This window comes from Phaenicophaeus curvirostris, chromosome 2, assembly GCF_032191515.1.
Source record: "Phaenicophaeus curvirostris isolate KB17595 chromosome 2, BPBGC_Pcur_1.0, whole genome shotgun sequence".
NCBI lineage: Eukaryota > Metazoa > Chordata > Aves > Cuculiformes > Cuculidae > Phaenicophaeus > Phaenicophaeus curvirostris.
Window position 1 is genome coordinate 85,137,898 of NC_091393.1, and position 22,637 is coordinate 85,160,534.

The following is a 22,637-nucleotide window of genomic DNA, read 5'->3' on the forward strand; positions in this document are numbered from 1 at the left end:
TTTCAGAGGCTGGCACACTTTATTACACTTCCATTTTGGCTGTTCTGGTCTGCAGCAAAGCCCAGATTGCTCTGCATCTCTATCTAACTTTCTAATAAGATTAATTCTGTTTTATGCCTTAGTAGGCTTTAATTATCATAATTTGTCTTCACAGTTAAGGTCTCCAGGGTATTGTAGCAAGCTCAGATTCATGGCTTAGTGAATCTCAGGAATAGTTACTCTGTTCTTCTATGAGCAGAACAAATATGGTTAGGTTGCTTCCAAGGACTAAATTAGTTGCAAGGCAGTGATCAAGACAGAAGAGGCAAGGCAGTTGCAGACCTCATCTTGAACTGTAACTGCTTAGCTGAATGGATACAAACTGGGTGGGAGAGAGACCCCCCCGTGCCCTTAGCCTGCTGCTGTCTTTCTGCTGAGCACCTCGAGATGGTTATTAATGGCATTTAATTAATTTAAAGGTGACAGAGGCAGGAAAGCCAATGAGCATTTGGTCTAGTTTCACCCAGAAAAACAGAGTGCCCTCTAAGCCCATACTCCAGTGTGGAATTTGAGACTGGAGAGTCACTAGTGACCACCTCCCACTCTGGGCCTGATGAGCAAGCTTTCCCTGGTATGGACAGTTAAGAATAAACTTCAGTTCATAGCTGTGTAATCGTCTAGGACCTTTGTGAAAGTTCTTGAGAGTACATGGCCTTTTCCTTATTATTTTTCCACTATTGGGCAGCTCTTGTATCCAGAGGCCTTTAATAACTGGAAGTATCAGAAAGCCAAAAAGCTTTCCTTACGGGTGGTTTTGTGGCCACTCTGAAATGAAGAGAGGCTCTCTCCAGTGATTCTGCTCTTGAAGCTTCCAGGTATGTAAAGTTTGGATGAAAAGACACATCCAAATTATTTCAATATCAATGGCATAAAATAGAATGGCTTGAATGTTCTTCCTGGATGTACATCAAGAAAAGAGAAAATTGATTTCTAGAGGTACTGAGAATTGTGAATTTGGATCATAGTCTTAATAAGAGATAGTTTAGTGGAAGGTTGTTCCCATCTCCTTGTTCTTCTGTCGCTTGGATCCTGAGCTCCTGCAGTGGGTAGATGCAGAGCAGCCTGAGACTAGGAGAGGCAAGGCAAAGCACTCAAACTGGTGTTCCTGGGTAGCTGGCGGGAAGCATGAGGTTGGAATAAGCACCTAGTTTAATAGTAGACAGCATGAATACAGAAAGTTCTGCATGGCAGGAACCAGAGAGAAATAGCAAGCAGGGCAGTTTCCGTGAAACAGAGCTTTTAAGTTGCTGATAAAATTATAGAGCAGCAGCAACGGGTCTTCTTAACGGCAGATGAGCTTATAGCAAAGTGCCCTGTGCTGTAAATGGTGATCATGTCTTTTGTTCTGTCTTCTCTTTGTTATTCTAATTGGAAGTCAATTACATTATTTCTCTCAATGCTGGCATACTTAAGGATGCAAATTAAAATTCTCTCCTCATTCTATTAGTAAAGGAAAAAAAAGTAAGCATGTAGCAGAAGCAAGGCTACAGTGTCTCAGTTCTTTTCCTAGCAGTGCCCCTGACTAGCAGCAGAACAGGGGACACGTCATTTAGCCTCCCTGGATCTTTGTTCCTTGTCTGTAACAGGCACACAGCCTGTGGCCTGCTGCATGGCAAATATCTACGTTACAAACAGAAGAGCTCTACTAGGGGCCCATATTAGCTTTAACCCAGCCAGTCTAGCTGTGAGCAAGAAGCAAACCAAGTTAGTCTATGTGGAGCTCAAGCTGCTAGACTGCTTACTGTGCCCATAGGATGACTTCTTAACATCCAGCAGAGCGTCTCTTCATACCACCACATTCAGCAGCCGCACAGGCTCAGTGAATAGCTACAGTGTGACTTGGTGTTACATTCAGAGAATAGGCTGTGTGTCAGCTAGGAGTTGCAAAGAATTTCTTCTGGTGACATGTTATCCTGAAATATGGCAGAAGATGATGCATCTGGTAGAGAGGACTTAAGCCATTAATTTTCTGTTACTGCAAGTACTGTTCAGTATGCGCTTCCCATTTCCTGTATCCAGGTTTCTCTGTAGTACCTTCCCCCTACCCCACCCCTTTACTTTTGGGAAATTAAAAGTTTTCCCCAGTGGGTCATACTATTACAAAGTATGGTGCAAAATGTCAGAAGCAGTTCTGGGACCATATCTAAGAGCGGGGAGACTTAGTCAGGCAGGGACAACTTGCAAAAATAATGCAGCAGTAGCAAGTCCTGGCAGAAGCTTGAGGTCTGCTCCACCACCATAGGTTATGCAGTGGGGCCCCGCATGGCCATTCAGCAGAAATTCTTAAATCTCAAATACTTCAAGTGCACCCTTAATTTTAAGCATCAAGTCAGAATTAAAACATAAAACTGGATTGGAAAGCTTCACCCAAGGATTGTGGAATGTCTGGTAGTGGAACAAGCTGTACTGCAATCTCACTATTTATGGGTGGCTGCTTTTAAGTGTTCAAAACATTGCAGTAATGCAGAGTAAAAATAATGCTGATGGCTCCGTGTATAATTAAAGCTTTGATAAGTCACGTTACCTCCATGCAGTTCTACCCCCCACCCCACCCCCTGCTGTGTAATTTAAGATTTTGCTGTGTATTTTTAGGCTCGGAAGTCTGTGAAAGTTTGTTGCAGTCAACTTCTGAAGTTCATGTTAAAAAACTCCGCAATTTCCAAACAGTTAACTTTTTCTAAGCATTAAATATGAAAAAAATGTATTATTTATGCAAAGGCAATGCTATCTTACTTGCATGTGGGCTGTCTTCTGTAGATGCTACAGAAACACTGACAAGTCTGTTCTGACCATATGATACAAACCTATTAATAACAAAGAGATGTAGAGCACTAGCTCAGTGCTAGAGCTACAGTGATATACTGAAGCAATTGTGGTCAGTCATGGGCATACAATACTTTGGGATATGCTGGACATTTTTCATGTACGTAGAGAAACCAGAGAGGTAATTCTATATACAGCTTGTCTTCTGCAGACCTGAGAGGTGGAACAAATCCTGTGGAGACAGGAATCGCAAACACCAGCTCTTGCTCAAGCAACTGTGTATTTTTGTCTGTAGTGAGACGAAAAAAGCTGGACAGAGCCAGAATTCACTTTAAATGTCCTAATATAGAAGAGGAAAATAGAAACTACATGCTGTCAGAAGCTAAACCAAGCATTAATAGCAGGCCACAGAGTAAAATTCTCTGTGGTTCTGTTACGTTTGCTGCCTCCCACTCTCTCCTCCATCCCTTCCCCTTGTCACTCTCCTACCCTTCAGATCCTGTTGTTCTTGTCAGAGTCCACCTGCACAGACGTCCATGAGACCTGGCATTTGCAGGCAATTGCTCTGCCACCGATTTGTCTATGCATAATTGATGGCCTTGCCCTTGCAGCAGTGCTTGTTACGCCTGGTCTGCACACGTGGCATTCAGATTTCCAATTTTAAGAGGTGCTGCCTGGGATAAAGCAAGCCTTCTGTTTTCTAAGCTGTCCACTGCTTTTGTTGTTCTTCCCCCTCAGCTTGTTAAATCTGCCTGTCTATCCTAGCACACTCTCACTGTATTTGGCAGGGGCAGGCTTTAATCAGTTTGGATACTGGAAAGGGGGAGAAAGCTGGCCAACGGCTGTTTAATCAAGCTTTAGCCTAAACATGAGCTTTCTTTTAGGATGCTGGTCTAAACCACCATTATTTCTAGGAGAAAACAAGGCAAATGCACCAAGTCCTGGCTTACTTCCATTGCTGATGTGAACTACAAGGGGAAGGGTGTAGGGGATGCCACTGACACACAGGTTGCATGTTCTCTTGGGTGGCTCACCTAAACCTTATTGATGCTGAAGCCTTGACCTGCAGTCTTGCTATCTCTACTTTACTTATATTTCAAGAGAAACAAGTCCAGCACCCACAAACAGGTGAAGAATTGCTGTATAAATTACAAATCTCTCTACCCTGGACTGAGCACTGGCCCCAACCTGTAGTGGCAGCATGAATTCTTCAACACTCCCAAGCTGCTTGGTGCAAGAAAGCTGCAGGCACTTTAGCTGGATGCTCTGCTGCAGGAGTGCAGTTGTGGTTGTGTGCACCAATTTTCAAAGGTGGCTGAATGGCAAGCAGGAGTGAGAAACACTCATTCACTGGTAAAATATTGAAAAGGACAAAATGTCCGAAACAAAGGCAAGAATATTTTTATTTTACAATTCAGCTCTGAATTGGATGCCCTTCAAAAAATGGCGTCCCATCTTACAAAAGCATTAGGTATATATACTAGTTTTAGACAAAGAACCATGTAAATCCTAAGGAAAATGTTTATCTTTTAGGTTATCCAACCAGGTATGGAGACTTCCTTCAGGTTATCTCCTGACCTAAAGCAGATAAGACGGCTAAGACAACTAAGCATAGCAATAAATTCTTGCAACTGTAAGAGAGTTTATTCTTTCAGGTTATTTATCCATGTCTGGAGATTGTCTGCATATTATCTCTTGATACAAGACAGATTTATATGAAAACATAATTAAATATACAACCAGATGCAGCAAAACATCAATTAATTCTCACAATTCACCCCCTTTCACTTATTACTTTTTTTTGCTGAAGCCCATAACTTTATTCTAGTTTATACAACATTAATTGTAATTTTTCATCTTCTTCTTTCTTCTGATCTCTTTTCTTCAACACCATAATTTGCTGGGCCATCTCACTTCAGCCTGAGGCTGCCATCCTTGGATTTGTCGGCATACTGGTTAGCTGCATTCTTTCAACTACATTGGAAATCAGTCTTATAAAACACGGTACAAGGCACAGTGAAAAGAGTAACCCAGCAAGTGCACATAGTAAAAAGAAGACTACTTCCTTCCACAAAGCTACCCCTAGGAGATTATCCTATCACCCAGAGTCTTAAGATAGATTTCCATTTCTGCACTGGGACATGTGCAGTTTTTTGAAACTCAGTTGCAAGGTTCAGTACCACTTGGCCATTATCATCTATTTTAAGGAAACAATCAGAAGTGTTCCATTTTCCACACACACCCTCTTCTTCTGCCAATAAATAATCTAAAGCTAGTCTGTTCTGATATATTGCCTCTCTCGTGTGTGTGCTCTTTGGCCAACAACTAGAGGCTGGCTGCTGTCTGATTAGTAATTATTTCTACTACTGGCTGTAACCTAATTATTCTATTCAACATGTAAATAGATGCCCAATAGCCCCAACTTCCATTTTGTGCCCAAGATCCATATGTCTGGAGAATTCTTAATGGGGGGGGGCATTCGTCTTTTCCGCAAGTTTGGGTTCTTCTGACTTCTGTAAGTTCTCAAACAAGGGAATTCCTAACTCATCCTCTTCCTTCAAGGGCAACATAAAAAAAAAAAATTAAAAAATCCCAATTGGATTATCGCTAATGTACAGCTCCCTTCCCAGTTACCAGGTAGCTTCAAATAGGCTCTTTTACCACAAATCCAGAATAACCCATCAGGGGCTTTCCACCAGTTCCTGGATGTGTTTCCTGGGTTTTTCCAAAACTCCAGGATCCTCAGTAACCTCTGGTATGGATTATTTCTGGTACAATTCAGAACTCCTTCCTCAATGGCCTTGGTACAACTGCTTTTATCTTTGGACCAATACCATAGGGGTTTTTCAGGCCACCAAGTCCCACGAGTGCTGTTGTGGGTATACACGTGTTTACAGGGGTCTCTCTTACCTACTCTCCATATCCTATACCACTTATGCATTCTGTATCAATTACTTTGGAACTTAAGGCCCACCCCAGTGGTCTCATCCTTTCTTTTGAACTGAGTGAATGATTCCATTTTAATATTTGGAGAGGATCCAGACTGGTTCCTTTCCAGGGCCATTCTTTACGCATTAAAGGACCTCTATGTACCCAACAACCTTGGCTGTTCTTTCAGGCAGATCTACAAATAAATTCTTTCCCAAAGTGGGGAATCCTAGTTGCTTTTGCAGTTCCTCTCAAATTTCGTTATATAATTGCTTACTGTCTTTTGACTTCCCCAACTGGACAGAGCTTGTCGGTTACTGTCTTCTGATTTCCCTGATGGGACAGAATTTGCTAATTACTGTGTAGCATTCTTTACTAACTGTTCTTTGTATTGATCTTGGATTCCCCCACCCTCTGATATGTCCGAATGTCCTTCCTTGGTGAAACATATTCATTCTTCTCCCTTAGGACATCCTGTTCCAAGACTTGTTCCTCCTTTTCCCAAGTTTCTTCCTACCCACAATTGTATTTTCACCAAGTTACAAGTGGTTAAGCTTCATGATTTGTAACAATACCTATTTGAGTATGGTAACTAAGACTAGAAGCACACACACACCCCCCAACATGCAGACGTGGTTAACATCTAGAGCATTCATTTAGAAAACCTGGTGTACAACTGGAGGTGAGCATAACCCAAAGTAGGAGAGTCCGTGCGGCCATCATGAGCAAAGGTCTGGTATAGCATATATCTCTGAAACTCAACGCCTATTGGATTGCAGCCAACAGCGGAGTTTTAGGTTCTTCTCAGCAGCAAATATAGAGGCTAATCCAGTCTTGCCCTTGGCTTAGTGCACATCGTATTCCTGAAGTCACTTTTTAGATTCTCAAAGGGTTGTCACTTCCAACACACTCTACAGTACCACCAGTCTCCTTTGCAGGTATTTAGTTTTTCTAGTCCCTTATTATATACCTTACAAAAAGAAACAATAATACAGGTAACTGTCCTTACAGATTTCGCCAACCAATTTTGCTCACCCTTTACTTATTCCGACTTATTGCCTAATTGTTAGCTTCAAAGGATCACCTCCTGGTTTCACAGTCCACTTTCTGGAAGGCAGAATCACTGGTCCCTTCACTCTAGTGACATGAGTCCACCCGTTCTCTTTAATGCTTATGGCTGCTTCCGTTGTCAGAAGTACCAGGAAAGGTCCTACCCACGTCGGGGCTAGAGTATTCTTCTTCCAGGATTTCACTAGGGCCCAGTCTCCAGGTTGTATTTGATGTAGGCTGAAATCCAGGGATGCTGTTTGGGGCAGCAATCCGCACTTTCTTAGATCTGCAAGAGATTGAGTTATTCTGCACAAATAGCCTTTAAAGGTACGTGTCATTAATTTCGGGGATTGGCACACCCTCTCCTCTCCCTAAATATGGGAGGCCGAACAACATTTTGTATGGAGACACCCCCAAGTCTCTTTGGGGCAGTTCTGATTCGTAATAAAGCTAAAGACAGACACTTGGTCCATGGTAGTTTGGTTTCTATCATTAACTTGGTAATGTGTGCATGTTCCCTCTTGACAAGTTCCCAGACCAAGCTGGAAGGTACAATAGTTCTGACGTCTTTTAATTGTGTCCACTTCTGGGAAGGGACCTGTCCTCCAAGTTCTTGTATTAATTCCCTATCGGACTTGGAGTATCTAGTATCTTCCTGAGTTTCTAAGTTTTCCTCTCTGCTATCTAGGATTAGACCTAAAGTTTGCCCTTCTTGCATTCTTTCTGCTGCCCATTTAGCTTCATAATCAGCCAATCTATTAACTGTTTCCTGGTCAGTGTTACCTCTCATGTGCCCTTGACAGTGCATGGTGGTGGCTTTAGTTTGTAAATGTACTGCCTCCAACAGTCAAAGTATTTCTTCAGCATGTTTAATCTGTTTTCCTTGTGCTGTCAAATAGCCCTCGTTCCTTTCCATATCACTCGGACAGCATGAACAACTCCAAAGGCTTATTTAGAATCCATCTGTATATTTATCTTTTTTGTTTTCACCAGTTCTAAGACTCTGGTCAAGGCAATAATTTCAGTCTTTTGAGCTGAAGTCCCAGCAAGCAATGGTCGGGATACAATTATCTTGTCACTAGTAGTTACTGCAAAACCAGCTTTGTGGGTACCTTGCCAGACAAAGCTACTTTGGCCAGACAAAGCTACTTCCACCTGAAAACCAGGAATCTTGTGCATCCTCCAAAGGTTCTTCCTTCAGACCTGGTCTGCTGAAATACACAGCTTCTGTTGTTTCAAGACAGTCATGTGTTGGTGATTCAGTTGTTCCATTGAGAAGAGAAGCTGGGTTCACAGTGTTAATTACTTCAATTTCGATATAATCTGATTTGATGAGGATGGCTTGGTATTTCAGAAATCTATAAGAGGCATCTTCTGGTCCGAAGTGCCTTTTTAAGCCTCTCAAATGCATTTTTAGCCCCCTTAGACCATGCCAGTTGGGGAGGATTGGTTTTAAATTCAAGGCCGAGTAAGCTGGGTTTTCCTACCAGAGGTAGGACTCTCCCCTTCAAATGCTTTTGACTTTCTTTGGCTAGTGGCAGACAGAAAAATGCATCTTTCGGATTTAACACTGTAAACCATATGTGGTTATTCTTAATTTAGTCCACTACAGGATGCAGATCTTTGACAGTCTTTTTATTTCTCTCAGGTCCTGTACTACTTGGTAAGTTCCATGCAGCTTTTTCACTAGTCAGATTCACATTCCAGTAATAGTTCCATGCTGTAAGAAGTTACTAATTGGGCTTTCTATTCCCTTGCAATCTTTTAATCTCAAAGGGTATTGTCTCTGGCATATACTGGATTAGCTTCTTTGGATTCTTAATCTATGCTTTCATCCCTATCTGTTAAAATCCCATTCAGTATTGTCCTGCCAGAGCCCAGCAGTTACTGATCTGATAAGGAACACTGGAATGCAGAGTGCTACTACATCAGTTTGCTGTGAAAAGGAAAAAACAAACCCATTTTCTTGTAGAATCACACATCTATTTTAGACAACTTTCTAAAAAATGTTTTGAGGCTTTTCCCCAGGTTAGGGTCAACCAAACAGTACACCTACACGCACACACCCACACACCCCTACACCCACCCACACACCCACACACACACTGTTGAACAATGAACAATCTTCCTTGAAGCTCTTGAAAAATAAACTAGATGTTAATCTTACAGTTCTCATAGTAGTGCTTGGATGGTTCAAGTTAGAAAATAAACAGTCAAAGCAATTAAATTGCCAGAGGAATGGCTAGCAAATTTATTGCAGCTGGATATTATTCTGTTGCGTTTCAGCAATGTTCTAAGATGATGATCAGAGTTTTAAAAGTTTACCAATCAGAGGCACATGCCTTTGTTGTTTAAACCTTTTACACACGTCCAATGACTTACACCCATGCTACAAACATACTAACTTTAAATCATTTTTCTTTCTCCTTCTCTTCACATACATTTAAAAATCTTTCTTTCTCTTCATATACATTTTCAACCACTGATAACTTTCACATACATTTTATATCTTTGTTTTTGTACGTTCTCCACCACTGATAATGTCCTTTAATATAAAGATTTAAAGTTAAGTTTTGTCTCTGCCAATTAGGCAGGTGTTCAACATTTCCTACATCATCAATACACATAACACGCACACTCTCCCACCAATAAAAGTGGCTGCAGAAATAACCACATAACAAATTTTGAATAAATTGGTAGTTGGCACTCTATTAAAATTTCTAAGGGCCATCCCCCTCATATTTTAATAAAGCCTGTTTGATAATTCCCCAATAATCACTGGGGTGTTCATTATTTTTATCTAAATAAAACTGCTCATAACTTGGCATGCTCCTACAGAGATAACAGGGTTAATTCCTTTGGACTCAGAGGCAAAAATGAAACTTCACATACAGGGAGGAGAAGGGAGGGGGCATTCAAACCTACAGCTGTGGGTTTTGGGGTTGTTCTTTAGATTGTTTGTTGTTGATTTGGGTTTTTTCCCTTCTTGCTTGAGATTAAAGCTACTTGTGGTAGTCACAGTCTTTTGTCAGAATTAGCCAAACTTCTTGACATAATTTACCAGTTTGTTGTTCACATGCTGTCCATGCAACAGCCAATAGGTTAACAGCAAAGTCATAAAAATTCTAAGACATAACTTACACTCACTTCATTCATCTCCTCCCATCAACTAGTTCAAAACCACAATCGCTTTGTCGGTCTCCGGCTGTACCCCTCGTGGGATACTGGAAACACTAATCAGGACTCTGTACTCGCTTTGTAGCTGTGCCATAACTCAGGCACACATATACACAGTTATGAAGTGTACCAAAGTTAAAATCGGTTATAAATATTCAGTTCCTTATTATATTCTGCAAGTTCAAAACCAAGATGGCACATGATCCTTACACCATTTATTCATAGGGACTCAGAATCCCCGTGGCAAAGCCAAGACAGTGGGAACTTTAACCCCTGTCACCAAAGCCCAAGAAATCTTGTGGTTTCAATCAGTAAGGCTTTTTGATTTATTCTCAAAGAGTCCCTACAGAACTGTAAATTCAGAGTTTCCAAATGCATACTCTGAGTTCTGGTACCCAGTATACCAGCCCTGCACAGGACGTCTCCTATGACTTAAGAGTCTTCCAAATGGTTAGGCCCAAACAAGATTCAGTTAAAGAATACCTTTACAATTTGCGATTGTCTTTGTCTTTTCCCTGGCTGCTACCTTGCCCCCATTCCCTGAGCATCACCCCTAAAGGACCATCAGGTGGAATGCTCAAAGAGGGATCCGCAAATTCCTCTCTCCTTTTTCAGCATCTCTTACTGAGCCTTTTTCCCATTATACTTTTCTTCCCTGCAGAACACCATTCGCCTGGAACCCTTTTAATTTCGTCCCTTCACCAGCCAGTCTCCTCGTGGAGATACAGAACCACGGTTAGAAGGACCCCACAATCGCTTCGCAGGGACCCCTGTGTCTCACTCACACACTTTCAGTCCTGCTCTCCCAGCCGCCCAGATAATATTCAACTGTCACTTTTCGTCACTGAGTCTTGTATACAGGATTATGTAAAGGAACACATCTAGCCACACCACAGTGCTGGGCCCAGACACTTTAGAAGTATTAGCTCCCTCAGGAAGACACCCTCCATCCTGCCACACTTACAGTGCAAGCCAGGGACATTCACTGTATGCCCTCTGCCTGCAATCATAGCTCTGAGGAAGCCATGGGAAGAAGAGGCATAATGGAGACCCTGACGAGAGCACTGCACAGACAAACTACAAGAGCCACAGTAGATCACACGCAGGTACACGAAATGTTCTTCTGAATCAGCTTTTTCCTTTCAGAGAGTTGTAGTAAGCTTGTAAAAAAAAGCACTCTTATCTGAGAGGGTTTAGGTGATACACCTGCACTGGCAAGGTGTCTCTGATGCAGCCTAATCCTTCATGACTTGCAGCCAGCTGGAGACCTGCTACACTGGTGATGCTGGCCAGAACACTTCTAGTGGGTTTCATTTTGCATCTGTTTTCTCAAAGTCACGAACAATTCCCTGCTTCAGGAAACTTCAGCAGATAGTCAGCCTAAGCTTTGATGAAGTTGCACAGCATTGTGTTGTTAACTATGTCCTTTCCACAGCTCAGATCTACCCACCTAAGCAGTGGGGAAGTGTTGTCAGCATCATCAGACACCGCTATTGTCCTTTCTTAGGCAAGTTCCAGTATTTCTTCCCCTCATTATAATCCAAAGAACTACAGTTTAGCATGTTGAGTGGCCAAGGATGAAAGGCCTCCACAACTGATACAACTCCTCACAGTTCAAGCTAGAATATAAGAATGAGTTCAGGCTATTTAGGACCCAAGGATGGCTTGACCGGTAAACAACACATTCACTGTAATACCGAGGAAACAAATTCAGTCCTTATTACCGTTCTCACACATTTTTTTCTGACTCATGCAAGTAAGAACCAGTGCTTCTCATGAATTTTCAGCACATCCACAATATCTGCCTCATCCCTGCCAACACTGTTTAATGACAGGTAATAATAATTTTACTTAAAAAATTCGAAAGCACATCAGATGTGTCCCCACACAGAGCACTCCTGAGACAATACAGTACATCTCATGCCCACAAAACACACATCCATTAACTACATATCCCACTGTCAATCCAATAGGCTTCCATGTTCTCATAGGCACCTCAAATTTAATTTCCCTGTCCTTCCCATCTTGGCCTCTGCTTACCTGCAGCTGTGTGCCTCCTGCAGCCTTGCTGTAACTCCTGGGACGTGACATAGCCTGGTTTATTTCTCTGGGAGCAGGAAAGTAGTCACCACACCACTACCTTATTTACTCTTAGTGCTATTGGGGAATGTCTTAAACAAGCTCCAGGCTTATGAGAAGAAGAACGGGTATTTTCCAGCCCCTCCCTGGCTTCAGGCTTTTGTAGGATAGGGGCTCTTATCATCATCTTCTTCACATGCAGCTCCTGACTGCAGTAATTTGGGTTTCTGCTATTCATCCACCTGTAACTGGACAGCTCATCAGATGTGATTTCCTAGCAGCAGAGATGCTTCCTGTTGTGGAGTTTCAGATAATTTGGTAGGCAGTGGGAAGCCCACTAACTAGTTGTCTGTGTGCTTATGTTACTTACACTCTGTGGCCATCGGTGTCTCATATCCCTCCAACTCCAACCAGGCTCTCACATCTGATGTTTCTGGGAAGGTGCTGTGAGAAGTTTGCTCACAGCCAGGTTCTCCACATGAAACACGTGAAGCTCCATGTTTGGCTAAACCTCCTGCAGAAGTGCCCATGATAACCTTGTTCCAAGAAAGAAAAAAAAAAAAAAGGAGAGAGAGAAAAGCTTATGCAGCTTAAGAAAGTCCGTAGTCTATCACTGTAACGCTCAGATAGCACAGAGGAGACTGGCTCAGAACAGGGCATGGGCTTGACCTTGTGTCTTCTTCCACCCCAGATGAATGATCCAAACAGTAATAAATCAGGAGAGGTCTCTCCAGGGTGTGGGTTTTCCGTCTAAGAAAAAAGAACAAAACAATTATTCTCTCATGCTATTTTAGTGTACTCTGTGAGGCCAGGAACTGGGAGGTGATGCTCTTGGGAAGACCATAGCTGCCAGAGTACCAGCATGCACCAGAGAGGAGATTTTATCCTGCACAACAATGGACTGGAGAGGAGAGAAAGGGCATAACCTCTTTCATTTCTCCCTTTACAGTGTTGCCCTACAGATAATGCATCCTGTTCATATTGAAGGGGTTAAACTGTTGAAAACAAAAACCTTTCCGTATTTACTGGTGTAATCTAAAAATAACCCGATTCTGCTGACAGCAAAAGCAAACACAGGCTCCCAGAGGCTTTCTTCCCTTGTCCAGTACTGTGTGCAGTGCCTTGGCTGGCCAACCCAGTGATTCTGTGATTTACATCTGCTTGCAAAGTTAGCAGTTTGTGTTTGCTGCTTACACTCACAGCCGAAGACCTTTTTGGACAGCTCATTTATTTGTCCAACATCGTCACCACTGCAGTTTGTATACCATGTTTATGCTGTAGGCATTCAAGTATCTGAGTGCTTGGTCAGGAAAGTAAATAGTTTGGTGCCCCAGCTCTGATGCAGCCAGCCTATATTGGCAGATATGGCTTGCCTGCCTTCCTCCTCTCCACCTCACTACTTCCAGGTGCAAATCTTTCTGTATTTGACAATGTGTAACTACAATGGCTTCTTAAGGGGAAAACTTCTGCCTTGGCAAATGCATTTAAGACTCTTCTGCTTCATGATTTAAAGCATATATGGACTAGAGGAAAAATAATTTCATCTTGCATCTGCTGGAATGTCTTTTCTTGTATTTAAAAATGCCAATAACCTCCCAAAAACTTAGCTAATCATAATTAACAAAGAAAATGCACAAGCATTGGAAAATTAATTGGCTCCCGTGAGTAGGAAAGTGGACCAAAGAGGGAATCAGAAGCCAAAGTTCTTGAGATTTTAATCCTAGTTTCTTTATCAGTTCCCTGTCCAGAGAGGGACAGTGAACTCCTTTGTTTGTTTTATTCCTTTCTGAATGGGACTAGGCTTAGTTTAGTCACTGTGGTGTTTAGGGGATTAATTAGCTAATTCAGCTCCTCACTCTGATGATGTAAAAATCTTAAAAGCTTCACTGGAAGGATTTGAAGCTGTAGTTTAAAAATTATTGCTCGTTCATGACCTTCTTTGTAACAAATCTTGGAAGAGTTAAAGGTAAGGCAAGAGAGAAAGATTTTAATTTTTATTTTAAAAAGAGACATGCATTTCCATTTGGCAAGATTTTGCATCCTGATGGGAAAAGTGAACACCCAGTCCCTGATCTTGCTTCAATCTATATTTAATCTCTGAGAGTGCTGTCGTGCAACTTTGCAGACAACAATTTCAGGAAGCATGCGGGAATATTGCAGGCCTCCTTCTGCTTTGGAGAAACTGTAAAGGACAAAATAGTAGGTGAAGTGGGGTGGAGATCTCATGTAAGCCCACATGGAGGACAAGAAAGACATGAAAGACAAAGCCACAGAGCAAATTGCAGCCTTTTAACAAGCAACAGAGAGATTTAAACAACATCCTTTGGTATTAGGGCAGCCTCCCACTGCACCAGCAGTGCCCACCCACTCCCCTCCACTGTGGTGCCGCTCCATGGCTGCTCCGTGCCCAGCTTCGGTGTGTGGCAAAGGGAGTGGGTGGGCGCAGCAGGAAGATGAGTGGGGTTTTAGGAGCTGGTGGAGTGTTCGGAAGAAGTTGGCGTTAAAGCCTGCAGAGGATGGTGAGATTAAAAATGGGCTGTAGCTGGCCTTCCCCAGCATTTTGGCATCTTAGCTGCCTGTTATCGCAGAGTCACAGAATGGTCTGCGTTGGAAGGGTCTTCTGGAGATCGTCTAGCCCACCTGCCTGCTAAAGCAGGGTCACCTAAAAGAGGTTGCACAGGAGTGTGTCCAGGCAGGTTTTGAATGCCTCCAGAGAGGAGACTCTACAGCCTCTCTATGCATCCTGTTCCAGTGCTCTGTCACCTCAGAGCGAAGAATTTTTTCCTCATATTCAGGTGGAACTTCCTGTGCTCCAGTTTGTGCCTGTTGCCCTTTGCCATGTTGCTGGGCACTGTTGAAAAGAGTCTGGCCCCTGTTCTTTTGTCACCCTCCCTTTAGATATTTATAACCACTGATAAGGTCCCCTCTCAGTCTTCTCCAGGCTAAGCAGACCCAGGTCTCTCAGCCTCTCCTCATTAGCGATCAGAAACAATTTCTTCTGCTCTTTGCCCATGCTGCATATTTCTGCAGTTTGGTTGTAGGACAGACAAGGCTTCCCTGAGCTGCAGGTTTCAGTAAGCCCTGGGCCCAGGACATCAGCTGTGAATAAACCAATAGGCATATCCAATGCAGTAAATTCAGGAAGAATCATTGTAAAGGATGCTGTGGTGATTCCTCCCCTCCCCCCAGGTTTAACTTCCATACATAAAAAAGATCCTTCGTCCTGAATTGTTTTAGAAAGTCTGAAGGTTGTTCGCAAGGCTTTTTTAGTTGGGCTCAAGCAGAGCCAAGGGCTGCAACACCAGATTGCCTGGCTTCAGCACTGGTTTAACTGCTTCTGCTTTGTTAAAATGTGCTCTCAGGTAGCAACCTGTGACTGGGTAAAGCATTGTGCAAAGATGCAGTGCCACATTAGCACACCTTTTTTTTCTGTCCTCCATCTAGAGCAGTATTTGTGAACAGTAACAGACTGCCAGACCCATGCAGCTTTCTAGAGCCAGTCCTGCTATAATTCTGGGCTCAAGGGTCCCTTTTGGAGCTTCTGTGTAGTAAATGTTCTTCCGTAGAGAGGGTCACCAGGGAGAAAAAGATACAGGTAATTGCACAGATAAACAGCATTCCCTTGTAGACTGCCTACAGTGCATAAGTGGTTGCCATTGAGTCAAGGGTAAGGAGCCAAAACCCAAAGAGTGTTTTTCTGTCCTTGTTTTCCAATATATGTATTGGTGTAATTCAATGGAAGACAGTAGAACATTCAGGTGAGATGTGACTGTTCCTCCATTTGTCCTCCTGTAAATCGTTCTCAGTTTTCAGCACTGCAGTAGGAGCACAAGAAGTGGAATGCTATGAGAAGTGAGTCTAAGGAGAGGAATTGGGCACAAAGCTGTGGCTTTCACTAGGCGTTTTGTTGCTACTCTCTCCCTAGGAACGTTTGTATCTGCTTTCACCGTGCTGTGTGGAGCCCGGACCGACCTCCCTGACAGGCACATGTGTTGTGTCTTCTGGCTGAACATTGCTGCTGCTCTGATCCAGATCCTGACAGCAATCGTGATGGTTGGCTGGATTATGAGTATATTTTGGGGGATGGACATGGTCATTCTTGCAAGTAAGTACAGAGCACTCACCCCTCAACTTCTCACCTCCATGTCTGTGTTGCTGGATCCCTGCTAACACCCCTGCAAGCCATTGGACTGCGCTCTAGGGAAGAAGAGCCACAGAATGGGCTCTGCAAGTCCAGAAGAAACACAGTAGACAGAGAGATTGCTGGGACGCAGTTGGGTTGATCCCCTGACACATCTGCAGGAGTCTTCCATCCTGACATATGTGTTACGATCGTTCTTTCCCCATTATAAAATGAAAAGTGCAGGAAAGGATGAGTCCCCCCAGCACTGAACTCTGCTGCCTGGAGCCCCTTCTGCCCTGGTTGCATCTGTGCGCGTGTTTGAACATGAAAGGCCTTTCTCCCTTTCAGCTCTAGCTGCATCTCTCTGGTTCATGAGACATTCCTGCAAGGCCAGTTCTGCTCCCAGGGAGTACGTGGGGCCAAGTGTCCCCATAAAAGTCCTGGGGGGACTCTCCTGGAACCTCCTTCCTTTCTAGAATACATTAACCCAAAGGATTTTTTACATGTTTCACGAAATTCTTAGGCCGAACGACACTGTTAAGCTACTCCTAGAAGGATTTCCTCTATACTCTTTAAGGAGACTCTGAAACATGATTCTAGGGGAAAAAGAAAGGAATCCTTTTTTAAACGCACATCGTTTAGATCACTCAGCTAACTATATATTACTGATCTAGAATACAATCTCTGTAATATTGGCTGCTGAAGATTTTTACTGGTGCAAAATCAAACTCCATTTTGCTCCATAATGAGTTAAAGGCTATTCTCAAGCTGAGCAAACAGATATTAAAAATCTGAACATAAGCAAGGTAAAAAGCTTTCCTCAGGATCAAGGCAGCACTGCTCTTCATATTCCCCTGCAAACTGCCTGCCAAATTTCCTCTCAGATATATCTGCAGAGCAGGTGTAGCCCAAGTTACTTCTGAAGATAGATTGTGAATTGGTGTACAGTTGTGACGTGTCTTTAAGGACCTGCCCAATTTGTGTGTAATCCCGTAATTATGTGTTTATAATCATATGCTCTTCTGCTATTCCTCTGCTGGAGAGCCTCTGCATGCAGTTCGCTGTCTGGCAAGACCTGGTTCTGCAGTTCCTGCAGGAGAGGCAGGAGAGCATCTGTCCAGATAAAGGGCTGCAGCTGAAACTGTGACTTGTTTTTCTCTGTAGTCCTGTTCATGTATGTCCTATGGGTAGAGGGGCTGGAGCTCAGGAGGGTCTTACTGGTTTTCTAGTTTGGTTGCTGGGGAATACCACTCAGCCCTGAAGCTGTTCCCCATACCTGGCTGGATCCAAACAGTTTAGGAGGCAGAAGGGTGAGTTAGCAGTGTGTGGTGGGGAAACTCGGGCCAAGAGATCCCCAACCACAGCAACAGTATTTTGTCTTGGCTGCTCTGGTGGCAGTAGAGAAGGCTAAGAGGAGTCAACGTGTCTTGTGTTGAACAGCTATATGTCATCTGACAAGTTGCAGCCCTTGGCAGTTTCTTGCCATCTCATTAAATAGCTGGGTTTTAAGTTTACTTGCCATGTAGAGAAAACAATGGCTAAATAAAGCAGCTCTTGATTGCTGAAGAGTAGAATAAAAACCTCATTTTTCAATGAAAACAAAGAACAGAAGTGTTCACTTTCTTCCAGCTGAATCAAACAGCCCTGCCAGACCCAAAATGGTTTGGTTTTTTTCATATGTTGTTCTCATGTTTAAAATAAAAAAAGGTCTTCCTTCCTTGAAAAGGAAACAAAATTTCAAATGCAAGAAACAAGGCATTTCATTTGAAAACACTGCCAGGAAACAGTTTGCTTTGGTTGGGTTTTGTTTGTTTACAAACAAATAACTTGATTCACTGGACAGTAATTTTATACTGTTGCAACTTGAATCTGCACACAGGTGAGAAATAGTTAAAAAAATAGCAAAGTACTGCTCACCTCTAGTGTTCCTCACCTTAGAACAGCTGATTCCATGCATATTTACGAGGGTGCCATATGATTTCAGCTAGGGCTTCAGCTTTCCAAGGGGTGAGTATCTCGCTCCTTGGATCAGGGCTGCCTGTCTATTAGCTGGCTGCCTGTCTGAGAGCTGGGTGGTAGTTAATGAGGCTCATTGCAGTTTTTCATCTTCTAGTGCTCAGCCACTAGAAGGGGGAGGCTGCTCTGAGGGGAGTGCTTTGAGGATAATGTCATACTGTCTTTAATGAGAGGAAACTAAAACTGCCTGAAAGGAGGTTGTAGAGAGGTAGGTGTTGGTCTCTTCTCCCAAATGATTGGTGATAAGATGAGAGGGAATGGCCTCAGGCTGTGCCAGAGGAGGTTCAGATTGGACATTAGAAAAAAGTTCTTTTCTGAAGGAGTTATTGGGCACTGGAACAGGCTTCCCAGGGAGGTGACTGAGTACTCATCTCTGGAGGTATTTAAAAGACAGGTGGATGAAGTTCTTAGGGATATGATTTAGTAGTGGACAGGCATGGTTGGACTTGATGATCTCAAAGGTCTTTTCCAACCTAGTGATTCTATGATTCAATGAAAAGGAGAAGAATTATAGGCCAATCAGGTATACTTCAATTCCTGGAAGAAGTAATCAAATGAGTGACTTGCATGCATTTGGAAAATAAAAATAATCAAAGTCAGCCTGGGTTTGTCTAGACCAAGCTGTGTTAGACTGGCTTGATTCCCTTCTGTGGTAGAGGGATTAATTTTGTCTGGTGCTGATGATGGTCAGCCATCCCTCTGGACTTCCAGGCACTGATTTCATCTCACACAGCGTTATGACCTGCAAGCCAGGGAGACGTGGCCTGGGTGAAAACGTGCTTGAGAACTGTTCTGTAAATGCATTTTCCTGAACTGGAAAGACGTAAGGAGAGATGTGTTGAAAGGTCCTTCCTGAATGCAACTCTGTTCATTATTTTCATTCCTGGCTTGATAATGGAATGGAGAAGGGGCTTACGAACCCCACACCACCAGTGGCTGAAAGGATGGCAGGCATAGCGAGGGCAGTGTCTGGGTTCAGGCAAATTGAAGAAGTGATCTGGAAAAAATTCTCAACAGAGACAATTCCAAGACACTAAGGAAGGATTAATCAACTGTATAAATACGTGCTAGGGAACATCTTGTTTTTCAGAGAAGGATTGTGGTGGCTGCAGTGAGTCACAAGCTACACAGGAGTACATTGCTGCGAAGGGAACAAACACTGCCCAGACAGGTAGGAGCAGAGCTTTTAAGGACGTTAACTGATCCCCTCACCATTCTTGGCACATGTAAAGCTGCACCAAGGCTTGCAGCCAGCTTTGAGATTGTACTCCTTATGGACCACCTGGAGCAAATCCAGAGGACTGTGAGACAGCAGGCAATGAAGAAGTTCATTGAGAAAGTAAATGTGATAAAGCAGAAGTTCAGCCTAAGACAGACTTAAAGTAACAGCAGGAAAGATCTGTATAGAACTTAGGAAATGTTTTCCCTCCAGTAAGGTCAAAATTATGATGCGGTGGCATGCGAGGATCTGCCCTCTCTTGTCACTGGACGACCCCAAGAGCAGGTAGACCCACACCTGGCAGGAGCCAGGTGGGACACGAGAAGAGACTGACTGACCCCAAGTGTCCAGTCCTCATCTCCTGTAAGGTGCCCTTTTGCCAGCTATGTCCCAGAGGAAAGATTAATTGAATGCAGTTTTGCTGTTGCACCTAATTACTTTTGGCAACACGATGGCATGGGGCATTTTCTCTGCTAATTTGAATCAATTGCCAGCTGGCCCCATTAAATGCTACCAATATCTTCTTTAAGCAGACATGTGGCTTTGGGAACCATCCTTTGCTTTACCTGCTGTCTGAAGGCAAAGGTAGATTAAAAAGAAGCACTTAATTTGTTTGCAAAGAAAATATCTGGACTCTCCCCTTGCCGCTGCAAATATCCAGCTGCCCTTGGTGGTGGCTGAGCAGAGCTGCTGTACCTTGCTGTCCCTTGTCACAGCTGCGGGCATGAGGCATGGTGCTGAGGCAAACCACAGCTAATTAGCTGGCCAAGATCAACTGGAAAATGCGCCCCCTAAGGCTTTCTGGGCAACTTTCCCTCTTCTAAAGGCACATCTTGTCCTCAGGCCACGCAGCACACACATCTTCATCAGCTGCATTGTGCAGAATGAATGCAAAGGAACAGCCTTTCCAGGAACTCCCTAACAGCTCACACCTCCTCATAAAAGATTTGGGCCATTTCTTAAAGGAAATACCACAGAAATCAAGATAGTACTATGCCTCACTGGAGAGGCATAGGGCACGCAAGTCAGGGACTTGCCAGGCATTGTTTCACCTCTAATGAACACAGCCAAGAAGTCAAGCCTTGTTTCTGAAGGAAGCCCTCGTTCAGCTTCTGGCCTCTGAATTAACTTGCATGGCCGCACCTATGAAAGGGCAAACCATTGCTTGTGGTTTCAGAGGCTGGAGACTCGTGCTGCAACCCCTGCTTCCACAGCAGGCAGCTGACTCTCAGGGACTGGTTACCTGTAATCATGCTGCCTACTTGTCATTCTTTTGCTAATTACAGCGTTCAGACCTTGCCAGAAGCAGCAGCAGCAGATTGTGTGGTTACTGTATGCTTGGGCTCTGAGAGGCTTGGGAAGGCATCACTGAGCCTCTCTTCTCTGCAGAGCCTCTGCTAGGGCAGGTAACACAGCTGCCTTGTAAAGGAAAGAGAGTAGAAAGCACTTGACAGAGTCAGAAGAGAACAACATCCTAAACCAGCTGGTAACTCTTCATGAGATGAAGGAAATTTAGTGGAAAATTGCCTGCTTAGACCCATCATTGGGGGGGGGGGTTATATCTAAATATATGCCTGAGGAAAGTAGTTAAAATAACCTTTTTTGCAGTTTCTTACCAAATGCTGCAGTACGGTAAGTTCTTAAAATATTGTAGAAATGTTAAATATCTCCACAGTTTACAGTACCCAGCCAGGCTAAGGCACGCTGCAGTTCTGAATTATCTGTGGGCAACTCGGTTATCTGTTGCAAACTCAGCAGCAAAGCTGCCGAAAAAACCATTAGATGTAGTTTTCCCAGCTCTCAGACCATGAATGGCATGCCAGACGCCATCCGGTACACTGTGACATCTTGTTTGCCACCTTCCTTCAGCGGTTCCTCTTCAGTCAAACCCACAAGAGAGCAATGTCACATAGGAACGTGTTTGTGGGAACGTTGTTCAGAGGTGTTAGTTCATCCAGCCTGTCTGGCTCAGGGCCAGTGAGCTGGAAAGCAGATGAGGATTCCCCTGTCCTCTATAAATAAGATCCTCAAATGAAACAACCCACTTCAAGCACAAGGATTTAAAATAATGTTTAGCCCTGGTGTGAATGTCTGACGATAGAGCAGCTGTTCTCTGTTTTTTCTGCAGACCCAATTTATTTGTTGTTTTCTGGTTCTCCATGTCTTTCGGATATATCATCTACAGTTACATTTCTCCCTCTCTCTTTCTTTCATGTTCCTTTGCCTCCTTTAATTCACCATCAAAGTTTCACAAGGTAAGTTTGTTTCTGTTCCTCCTCCTCACACTGCGTGGCCGCTCCCCACAGAGCGCAACAAGTGCTTAATCAGGGCAAGCCGTTAGGGATTTGTTGTGGCCAGTGCTGCCTGCTCCCAGCCCAAGTCCAGCTGTGTGACTATACGTGCGTGCGTCCATCTCTCTGTGTCTGTCCTGTGGCTGCACAGCCCTGGGGGCATGTTCTCCACCCAGCCCCTCGGGCTGCCCCCAGTGCAACCTGAGAGCAGGGCAGGGCCCCATTTCAACCTTGAGAGCATCCTAAGGCCACCCTCTGCATGAGCTCAGTCCCCATAGGGCAGCCTCTTCACATACTGGTTTCTTTTTGCCCGAATCTTACTTGTACTGGTTTGCACAGAAGTGCAATTTCAAGCAAACTTGATTGAATCAGTGATTTTCTGTGTAGATACTCAAACTGAATTTTGATCCCAGAGCTGTCTGCTTTACAGAACCATGCCGTAACTGTATTGCAGGCATGCTAACATAAAGATGCTTCATGCAGAACAGCTATTACTATGCACGAAACACAATAATTATTTTCATATATAACTATTTAATAAGCTAAGTCTGAAGTATTTTTATAAAGAAGTTTTGCATAGGACAGGTCATCTTTTGGCTTACTTTTGTCATGTAGAGACAGATACAGGCTCAACCACGAATTGGCTTCCAGCCAGCTTCAAAACTGATAGAACTAAAAGGAATTCTATTATGTCTTAATGAAAGGTATGACTGCGCAAGCAAGTTACTGTAAGCATAGCCTAGATTGCTTACTTTAGCTAAGGATTTTATGGCCTGTCACAATTCTCTGGTCTATGTGGTTTGTTGTTTTTTTATTTTTTTTAGTCTGGTCCTTAAACAAATTAAACCAATGCTGTAGACAAGCCCATGTTACAGGTTTCCAATCAGCTCATCTAACCTTCAAAGCTGATTCACACATAGAACATCAATGCTTAAGGAGTCATCATTTTTCC

The 22,637-nt window shown here is 43.4% G+C and overlaps 1 protein-coding gene across 5 annotated transcripts in view; it reads left to right on the forward strand.

Moving 5' to 3' along the window:
• Positions 1-22,637, forward strand: part of STUM (stum, mechanosensory transduction mediator homolog) — a 58,750-nt gene that overhangs the window by 27,284 nt on the left and 8,829 nt on the right. For 2 of the 5 annotated variants that reach the window (XR_011337053.1, XR_011337054.1), the window contains exons 2-3: positions 15,962-16,141; positions 21,523-21,649. Coding sequence is in view for 3 of the 5 variants with exons in the window: in XM_069852754.1 (XP_069708855.1) it covers positions 15,962-16,155 (194 nt within the window). In the remaining 2 variants the exon portion in view is untranslated. Of the gene's footprint in view, positions 1-15,961; positions 16,156-21,522; positions 21,650-22,637 lie in introns of all 5 variants that reach the window. The other 3 variants (XM_069852755.1, XM_069852756.1, XM_069852754.1) reach the window with 2 other exon arrangements.